The sequence below is a fragment of the Cyprinodon tularosa genome, unplaced genomic scaffold (genome assembly GCF_016077235.1).
Source record: "Cyprinodon tularosa strain WSP-4 unplaced genomic scaffold, ASM1607723v1 ctg340, whole genome shotgun sequence".
In the NCBI taxonomy this organism is placed as follows: domain Eukaryota; kingdom Metazoa; phylum Chordata; class Actinopteri; order Cyprinodontiformes; family Cyprinodontidae; genus Cyprinodon; species Cyprinodon tularosa.
In genome coordinates this window covers 237773-248184 of record NW_024039053.1, presented here as the reverse complement: position 1 = coordinate 248184, position 10412 = coordinate 237773, and the positions used below count along the sequence as shown (strand labels likewise).

Genomic DNA, 10412 nt, shown 5'->3' with positions numbered 1-10412 from the left:
AGAAAACTTTTCACTGCTACTCTTTACATTTTTATTTTTTGGAATCCTCTCCAATTTCTACTCCTTACATTCTAAAAATAGACTTGTTAGTTGTCTTTCATTTAAGCCCATTTTCATTATAGCCTGTTGGTTTAAAAAAAAAAAAACATCAAAATTATCAAAACTATTTCTTTGTGGTTGGACTCTGTCCTGCACCAACTTGTTGTTCACCACATAGCAAAATAAATTGATTAAATTTAAGATGGACAGTTAAATTTGAGTTTTAATTAGTAATAAAGCTAAGACATTTAAGTATTAGGAAGTTATCATCCAGAATTGTAGAAAAAAGTTTCTTTAATAGGGTAGTGCAGTAGCCAGTATAAGGTTTAAAGCATCTGTCCTTGACATTTTTTTTCCTGCATTGCTTTTACTTTTATACTTTAAGTAGATTTAAAAGTGGTATTTTTACACTTACTTGAGTTGATATTCTAACTTCCACAAGAGTGTTTTTGAACAGTAGAATTTATGTTTCTGCTTGAGTAACATTAATACTTTTGACACCTCTCTTTAATTGCCACTTCTGTGTGTGCCAGACTCTGCTAAAGCAAGCTTGGCTTACGTAACACCTCAGCAGTACCACAACTGATGCAGTAATTTATGCAAAAACAGCTTTGATTAAGTGCGTGTTGTTCAGTAAATCATTACAAAACGCCACAAATTGTGGATTAAAAAGGTTTTTTATTGGTGTATTAGTATTACTTTTCAAAATAAAATTGAGGATGGATAATGATTAACTTTTCTAATTAAACAATAGTTCAAAATAAACTTTTTTCCCCCCAACTTACAGACATGCACATGTAGTGTTCAATACAATTCAGACTATGAGGTTAGCTGCCACTTTCATAAAGCACTGTACAGAGATATCTGCCTGCTGCAGCTTTTCACAGCAACTGGATCAACAAGTTTGCAGTGTGAAATAAATTATCTTTAGCAAGGAAAGAAGCTACAACCAAGTCTGACTCATAAATTAAATACCTCAACTTATGGCAAAACACATTTAGATTACATTATCAATATAGATAAAAACCAACATGTTTGTGCTGCAGATCTAAAACAGTGAGTTCAAATTGAAGTGCAACTTATATTCTTTGCAGTAAACCTTTAGAAAAGATCAAATTGAGGAAGGAATTGATGCCAATAGCTCAACTCCCTTAAAACCTCTGGAGTAAAAACCCTGCTGCTCTTTATCAAATGTTTTGCATTTAAACATAGAAATAGATTCCTGTAAAGAGCCAAATCACACTGAATGGTACAGAAGTGTTGGCATGAATGCTACTCTTATGGAATGTGCTTCATTTTTCACAAAAGTTTGAACCAATCTGGACAAAGGAGCTAAAATTAAACCTATCTGCAAAAAAACATTAAAATTCTAAACAAGTTTTCTCACATTCCGGTACAGACTAGTTTCCGGTCTTTTTTTTGAGTGTTTGCTATGAAGGAGTCGCTCATAACAATTATTTCCGTTACGTTTTATTTTAATGCTTGGCTGCATTAAATCATAGGGATATCCTCTCAGCTCCGTTGTTTGGGTTGAAGAAATTACCCCTCCCTCCTTCTCCTTTAGACCTTCCAAATCCTGTTTCTAAGGCAGCAGGTTTAATGCCATGGTAACTAGGTCTTTATATATATATTTTTTTTTCATGTTCACAGAAGATGTGCGCTTTCTCAACATTTTGAGCACCTCCTTCTTGTCAGGGACCAGATGTCTTGGGCAGATCCTGATTCTCGGCCAAGTGGAGCTTTTGTCTGAGTTTGGACACATTAAGGAAATACCAAATACAAACAAATAATCAAAACATATTTTCCACAGCGCTTGGTGCCGGTAACGCTGTTAATAAACAAGTGCTTAGTAAAGAAAAGGATACATTGAGGTGCTGAGCTCCTCCAGCTGTGGAAACAAAGCAGTAAATAGATGTGCATTGAAAATCAAACAGCCAAAAATAGAACATTATCTGGTAGATCAGAGCAGCCCTCTCTAAACTTGATCAGATTACATAACAGCCTGTGCTTCCATTGAACCTTTATTACCTGATCATTGTTCACAGAAGCATACGATCAGCTTCTTTTCCTCAAAAAACTAATTTTCTCTCAAGCCCATCTGCTCAAGCCATGAATATCCCCCTGTGGCAAGCCCATGTATCGTATAATAAGCCACATGCAGGTATTTATATTTAGCAAACTTAAGATATCTGCAAGATATGGCACATTTTAGAAATCTAAATTTACAAAAAAGAAACTGTACACATCTCTATAAATGCTGAAATTATAATCCAATAACTAAAAAAAGTCATTCTATATAAAGATGTATGTACAAAGAAATAGTTGGCCTGAAAGGGAAAATATTCTGCTTTCTGAAAGGTTTTAATGCATCTTCGTATATTAGAGATCTTAAAGAAATGCAGAAATCAGGAAAGTTAACGCCTTTACCAAACCGATTTGGAATTAACAAGAAAATTGTCAGTATTTCTACTAATGGCAATTTTTAACACCTACAAAAGACAATTTTCATAATAACTAGCTTAAAGGGATGCTACTGCAACTTTAAATGTAAAATAAAAATGACAAGTTAAAACTAAAAGAATGTAATTTATTTCTCTCACTCAGCTTTTATATAATTAAGAAAGAACGCAAAAAAAAAATTATTGAATTCCTGTTTTAGGTCATCTACTCAAAGGCAGTTCTCTAAGGTAAAAGTTATATGGAGAAAAGCCAATATCGATTTTTAATGGTAGCTCATCTGGAATGTGGGGTTATTGTATTTCAAAACAGCTTGCCATACAGTGCTGTTGAAGCCTACATATTACTACGATGTTCCTGACAGCTGAATCTTAATCAGGGTTTTATTTATTTTATTTTTTTCATCACCTCTCTCACACATGACACTCAAACTTTCCTGCAATAAACACACCGAACCCGGCGCACGGGTGGGTGGGTGGCTGGGTGGATGGGGGTGGGGGGGTGCCAACTGAGCGCCTGACAACAAACTAACAATAGAATCTCTCTGCTCACTGCTTAGAGACAGGTGGTAAAACATCTTTGTTGTATATAGAATCCAAAAAGCAGTTTTAAGTCTCTGCCATTGATGAGCTCATTCCACAAGTTATCAGGAAATGATGGAATCACCATCTAACTGACAGTTTATCCCTTCCCCATTCCAGAAGCATTGTGTCATAGCTCCCTGATCAATGCAGCTGAACAATGGAGATAATCAGGTTCCCTGCTGCTGGACTGAAGAATGTGCTTCACTTCGAGAGCTTAGCAGCTTTAAGCTTCTCAATGTTCGCTTCTTGCATTTAAAGAAGTGGAACCAAAATACCTGCTGAGAGGAGAAGACGTCTCATTGAGAATAACAGGAATCAACTTATTGCATTGATTGAAACTAAATCTAAAAGTTAAAGGAGCCATAATTTTTGTTAAGGCCTGTTTAATGTTGTTGAAGCTTGGTTAAAAACCAGTGTCTGAATATCGCATATTTCAGACACCAACTGTTTAAAGCATTTATATAAAACAAAGCACTGAATCAAAAGCAATAATCAGACAACCTCCGTGATGCTGCTGAGACCTGAGTTTGATTCTTAACCGCTCCTCCATGGGTTACCATGGAACTTAAGACAGTGGCTGAATCCCTAACCATTTATTTCCAGGTGGATCATCTAAACAAGTGGTCCACCTAATTGTCAGTCATTCTGGTGATATGTTTACGCATGGCCATCCTACATGCCCTTCCCCAGTTAAGCCGGCCATACACTGTATGATTTTTTTTCAATCGTTGCATGCAGCTGCAGCTCACACTGAATGACAAACCCGCAGGTTTAAAAGTTCACAGCTCACTATGCATGTTCTCACACTGTGCGATCTACCTGCTCACACTGTACACCTACAAACCACGTCGGACTGAGCGGTGAGATGGCGCTACTCTGACTTGTCTATCTGGAAGCCAAAACAGTAAAAGAAGAATATGAAGCTCACAAGAGTGAAACGCGCTACCTTGGCAATTTGTGCAATTTTGTGTGCTGGAAGCCCTAAAAAGAAAAGACAACATATTTTGACAAAGACATGGCTGAGCAAACATGACTAGTACAGACTTTTAATTTTACAGAAAGACTTTTTTTCAATTGCACCCCCGCCATGCTTCTGCGTTTTCGTCCGAGAGGAAGAAGAATCCTTGTTCGCGCATGCCCACTGAGAGATTTGACAAATAAGGCCGACTGAATTTCAAACACTTTTGATTCCTGATCGAATCTCAAACACACCTCACGATTCCGGATTGGGAAGTAGTCGTGAGTGGCTGATCGCCCCTCATTACCCCCTGTATACTACACGACACACAATCAGGCTAAAAATTGGCCCGAAAAGGGCAAAAATTCGTACAGTGTATGCTCGGGTTTAGCCATCTTTTTCTGTGCACGTGCAGTTTCAAGCATATATGTGGTGAACTACAGTTTCAGCTAATTATTGAAGCTCACCTCGTAAGAAAAAAAGTGTCTACGAAGTGTATGAGAAGAAAAAGAAAGGCCTCAGAAGAGGCAGATACATCACGGAATGCTTTGCGCAGAGAGCTCTCCTCACAAAGCATTATGGGATTTGCCATCACAGCGATTTTGCTCTCTGACTCATGCTGCTCTGACTCATGCTTACGTTGCACAGCAGGTGCTCCAGGTTGTGATCAGATGCGCCCTTCCTCTGATCCTCTGAAAGCTCCTCCACGTGGCTGTCAAGGCTGAAGTGGAGTCGCGCCAGCTTCTCCTGCATCTCACGCACATGTTCCAGCTGCTCAAAGGAGCACACCTTTCCTACAAATCAAACAAACTCAGCTTGACCTCCTGTTTCTGATAAATGCAAAAGTTTTTTTTTTTTTTTTTTTACATATAAAAAGCTATGCAGCTTCTTGATTTCAGCCCGAATCAAATGACAAAGCTGTTATTTCTTTAAGCCTGTAACAGAATATTCCCTGACCGGGCTCCCACATAGAGGTTATCTTACCGAACGCCTGTAATTTGCCTGAGTGGAAGTCATTGAGGAGGTTGAGGAGGCCTCCTTCCATCTCTCTCACATCTGAGACGTCTGTTAGAAAGGAGTGCTGCAGGGGGGATGATTGGACCACTTTACTGGGCCCAGCCGGCTGTGGAGCCCTGGGCTTCTCCCTGTGCACTCTAAGAAACAAACAAACAAATAAAAACAAGACATGTTATCAGTTTCTAAAGCCCGGTTTAACTGGTCAATAACACTAAGATGCAAACCTTGTTGTCTTTGGCGGAGCCACAACAGGTGTGAAAGCCTCTTTCGGCTGTCCCGGTGTTCCTATCGATCTCTTATACTTGCTCCTGTTCTTGGGGGAGGGGGGCTGCGGCAGGCCAAGGGAGAAGGTGGCGCTTTTGCTGGCAGGCAGGACAGAGAGCTTGCGGGGGTTGATGGGTGGCGGAGGAGGCTGAGGGAGAGACACCTTTGGGCTGCGCTTCTTACGCTTGTCTTCCATTGCCGTTCATTTATGCTTGCCAGTTTCAGTCGAGTCGAGGGAAGGGGCAGGAGGGGGAGGACGGCCAGGCCTAGGTGCAGGATGTCCTGAGACAACAAAGGTAGGAAGCTGAAGAACAGAGCCCCCCCTCCATCCTCCCCCAGGACCCCAGCAGAGAGTCTGACTGCCAAAATTAGTACTGCAGAACCAGATCCTGTCTCTGCACATTTGGAGGTGACCGAGTTATACCAAAGGCATCAAAGAATAGCGCAGCAGAAAATCTCAAATCGCACATCCTCCTACTCTGATATAAATAGCTATTTAGGTGAAAGGCTTTATTGGAGGAATTAATTTGTCTCCACAGCAGCTTCCATAAAAATCTGATTATTTCAAAATACTCTTGGGACATAATCATGAGGATATCTGTAAAAGCTTAACTGCAGCAGCAGCATTCATTTTTGACTGTCAGTTGGAGCCATCTGAGTGCAGCACTGCACTTCAGAAAGCCTGTAACACGATACAGGGAAAAGCCTTAAGAGGGCTGAATGATGCACACATTCAAAGCACTTTCCTTTCTAGGTAAACAATTTACAACATTAGAGGAGAGATCCGAAGGTTTAATGCAGCCCTAAATGGATCCTGCTTTTGGGACTTTCCATCACTCACCACAGACCCACCTATAAACTAAATAACTCCGTTATTAATCCTTTTAACATTACAAATCTGAAGGTGTAGCATTAGAATATGGAAACAAACATGGAAGTACAGTTATGGATCTTGCTTCAATGTCATGAGGGTTTATGATGTTAACAGCAGAATTGGACTAAAATGAATCAGAGAAACTCCAGTATTTTTAAATTGCCCTGTGATTGGTTCTGTTTTTTTTAAGATCCAATACTTTCTGTAACGCAGATTCTTTAATACAACATTTCTTCCCATTTGAGCAAACACTGCTGCTGTGGAGAAGTGCTTTACGTTTCTTGTGCAGGAGAACTGAGCTGGCATAAAAGGGCCAGCTGTATACGACACGTATATATAAAGATACGAAAGGTTTAAGGCTAGCGTTCCTAAACTGAAAGACTCACTTTCTCAAGGTCAAAGGCAGTTGTGCAAAATGATCTGCACATTTGATTTGACCCATTTGATTTTTACAAGTTTATGTGGTTTTTGTTCTATTTCTCAGAATTTATCAAACTGTTATTTTCAGTTGTAGGCTCACAATGTGCATTAATATCAACCTCGAAAATATTTAGTTTATTGCATTATTCTGTTATTAAGCATACCTTTATTAATTAAATAATTGGCGGGTGTCTTGACTCGCTCGTCCCTTCACAAAAAGTAAAGTGTTATGGCCCAATTTAAAAATGTTTTCAGATATTTAATCCATCCGAGGAATTAATGTGCTAATTTGCATAAAATATTTTCCTAATTCATAAGTGAACTCGCTCATATGCTTAAAGTAGGATAACAAAAAATAATGCAAATTGACATTTAAGCCCATATAGAAATAAACTGATTAACTATATGGGGCTTTAGTGTATTAAATAAAATAGTAACTTGATTACTTTCTGCAAAAAGCTATAACTTGGTACAGCTGCTCTTGGGCGCCCCCTGCTGGCATGGGAACGCCACAAAACTGCTTTGCTTGCTTATACCTTTGTTTTAAATGACAAGGGCACCATCAGCGCACTGTGGTTCAACCTGTAATGTTTAGTTTTAAGTCGGAGCTGGCATTATAATAACTACTGAGGTAGTTTTATTAATGACTTCATTAGGGCGCTCTTTATCTAACCACAATAGATGATAACACTCAGGATTTATCATTTAAACACTGCGCAAAGTGCAACCCAAAGATGGCCACTAGTAACAAAGGCAACTTTGTACGCATAAATTCTCATTTTCTGGGAGTTACATGCAGATTATATATGTCATGAATGAGGAATAATGTGTGAACAAATAAAAGGGAGCTGTGTGGGTAAATCCGAGACGTGTAAACAGCTTTATGGTCCATAGATGACACAAAGAAGACTTACCGAATCAATTACGCACCACAGAGCCAACCGCCTGGATTCGGTGTCGCATTTCTTCTCCTCTGCAAAGGAAACCGTCCAAGTACACTTTGTAGAAATTAACCTCTAGAAATCACGATGCGGGGTAAATGATCCGAGCGGCTGCTGTGGAGTGGGGGAATTAATAATGAGGTGTTTTAACGCGCGGCATCGACGCGCAGCGGGAGCTGTTCCCTTTATCCGCCTTAAAGGGCCAGCAGCACGCCGAGCTCTGGTTAGACTGACAGCAGATAAACCAAACAGGTGGAACACCTTTTTCCTGTAACCAGAGGCGTAGCCAGAACATTTTAATAAGGGTAGCCATGCAATAACCAATGTAGACTGTTCCAACAGGAAAATTAATGAGCAAAACATCATATTTTTTAAATCTAGACCAACTATACTTTCCGAAAGCCTTTGCTTACAAATAGATGCACATATTTAAACATCCATGCTTCGTAGATAAAACGCATAGTGGATAAAATTCTTTCAGAGTTAAGTTCTGAGGCAAATATCTTTTCCATTGTCATTACTTACCTATTTTATCAATAATCATTCTTCATAAAATTTATATTTACAAGTACTAATATCTACATAAAGCAAATTTCTCCACTGTGAGATCAATAAAGTCATACATTGATTATTTAATAAGTTTTTATTAAAATATTTATTTACGACTCTGATTTATCTAAGACTCCTAGATGACTTGCATTTTCTGTTTTATGTATATATATATATATATATATATATATATATATATATATATATATATATATATATATATATATATATATATATATATATATATATATATATATATATATATATAAAACACAAAATCTAGTTCTGAAAAGAGCCGGAATACTGTATAATCATCTTTAATGTTAGTATATTGATGTGCATAATAAACCACAGTGTTTTTGTTGTCAAGCAACTGTTAATATATGAAACATTTTAATGTTTAGAGCATTCCACTTGAGAGATTACTGCTGCCACCATTTGTATCTGAGGAAAGAAAATGGTAGGGGTGGCCAATGATTGGCTAAAGGTGGCCATGGCCACCCTTGGCCCCCCATCTAGCTCCGCCCCTGCCTGTAACCACCATATTTTGTACCCATAGGAGCAGTGGCAACTGAGCAACGTTTTTTTCCCCATTGTGTCAGAGAAAAAAGAATTAAAAACACAACTAAATAAATAAATATGGCTTGCATGTTGCTTAGGATTTTAGGTGAGTCCCAAAGCAAAGGTTGCAGACCCCTGATCTGACAGATTAAAACTGTGATATTAATACAGCTGGAGCTTAAAACTGACTAACCTCTAATTATTTGTGCAGGGGGAAAAAAATCAGTTATAGACAGCCTCTTCTGTAATCTCATGTCATCACAAGATGATTTGCTATTACACTGCAAAAACTGATCTAAATAAGTAAAGATTTTCCATTTAATTTGTGGACTGGTAATGGTAAACATGATAATGATTTTTTTCCTCTTATAATAAGATATGATGTACTTGAGATTAAGTTTTTCTTCTTCTAAATGTAGATTACAAAAATCATTAATTTATCAAAAACATATAATTTATACTGTTTCTTGATTTATTTTATTTTATGCAACATTAAAATTTTATTTATTTTGAAGAGCGAGCAACATGTACAGTAACACTATAATATATATGTTTAGATTAAATATTACCCTCTTAAGAGCTCCTAATCCCTGAATTCAGTCCAGTACGGTAATTAAAAGTTGTTTTTCTGAATTTGTCATCATTTAATTACTGGAAACCGTATTCTCAATAAGCTCATAACTAAAATTTACAACAGAATAAAAGAAAATGACAGAATAAAAGATTTGATCCCATTTATGAGAGATTTAGGTCCAGCTTTGCCACTCTGCCTTACCATTATGTGCCTTCTTTCCCATCTGTAAAATTTTCTAGATCCTCCAGTTTAAGTTCCTGAGACTAAATATTTGAACCAAGCAGTTCAGGTGGCTCTTCACATGTTTAAATATTTTAAATAACATTTGAGCACTGAAATCATGAATATTATTGAAATACAATAACATAATACGTTGGCTGCTACCATATTATCACTGTACTTTAAACTATGGTTAAAAAAAAAGAGGAAATATTAAAAAAATCTGGTAATTTTTCGTCAGCAGGGACAACAGATCTAATCAGCTGATTGTTATATAGATGGAGATAAACTCAGAGCAACCCTGGAAGAAATCACCACTTGTAGAACCACTTATTGCCAAAAAGACATGACACCAGGAGGGATTCACCCACCTGCAATAAATCATAAACCTACAGTCAAATTTACAACAGCAGTGTTTTTTGATTGAAGTGTTAGAATAGCCCAGAATCTAGATCTTGAATCAACTTTAAAATGCATGGCAAGGATTGGAAGTCCCACTTCATTAAAAGTGGCTAAGCAAAAACGAAAACCATGTCTGTCTCTAGATGTGCAAAGCTGATACATTCCTCTACATTTGCAGATGCTAAAGACTTTTATTAATAAGAAGAAAATGAGAAATTTTCTCTCTTAAACTTTGGTAATGAGCAGTACAATTTTACTCACTTGCTCTACTAAATTAACCCTAAAATTAGAGGAGCTTAACCCCTTTCTGTCTTTACATTTGTCTTCTTCTTACATTTGTCTTCTTCTTATTAATGTCCAGCATTTAAACAGCCTGTTAAGTCAGTGCTGCATAGAGAATTTGTAATCTAACTCTCTCTCTTGCTCTTTGTAAGACATTAACACAGCAAAGGTGCTTATTTCTTGAAATTCACGTTTGAAATCTGCACAACCAAGGAGACATTTGATTTTTCTATTTTAAACAGCCAGGGTTGAATAAATCTGAAACACTTTG

The 10412-nt window shown here is 37.6% G+C and overlaps 1 protein-coding gene across 1 annotated transcript; it reads right to left on the bottom strand.

Moving 5' to 3' along the window:
* Nucleotides 1-697: 697 nt before the first annotated feature.
* Nucleotides 698-7770, bottom strand: ccdc28b (coiled-coil domain containing 28B). The gene is made up of 6 exons (XM_038294481.1): nucleotides 7528-7770; nucleotides 5280-5601; nucleotides 5023-5192; nucleotides 4678-4832; nucleotides 1905-1927; nucleotides 698-1785 (listed from the first exon to the last, which is right to left on the bottom strand). Exons 2-6 carry the CDS (start codon nucleotides 5513-5515, stop codon nucleotides 1731-1733), a joined length of 639 nt encoding a protein of 212 aa, XP_038150409.1. The 5' UTR covers nucleotides 5516-5601; nucleotides 7528-7770; the 3' UTR covers nucleotides 698-1730.
* Nucleotides 7771-10412: the final 2642 nt, after the last annotated feature.

What these genes read in the sequence shown, in the direction of transcription:
- ccdc28b (XM_038294481.1), bottom strand. Translation starts at nt 5,515, where the DNA reads ATGGAAGACAAGCGTAAGAAGCGCAGCCCAAAGGTGTCTCTCCCTCAG. An exon ending in AGGCAAATTACAGGCGTTCG is followed by an intron (nt 4,833 to 5,022) that starts GTAAGATAACCT and finishes TTTGATTTGTAG; the next exon opens with GAAAGGTGTGCTCCTTTGAG. An exon ending in TGGAGCACCTGCTGTGCAAC is followed by an intron (nt 1,928 to 4,677) that starts GTAAGCATGAGT and finishes TTGTTTCCACAG; the next exon opens with CTGGAGGAGCTCAGCACCTC.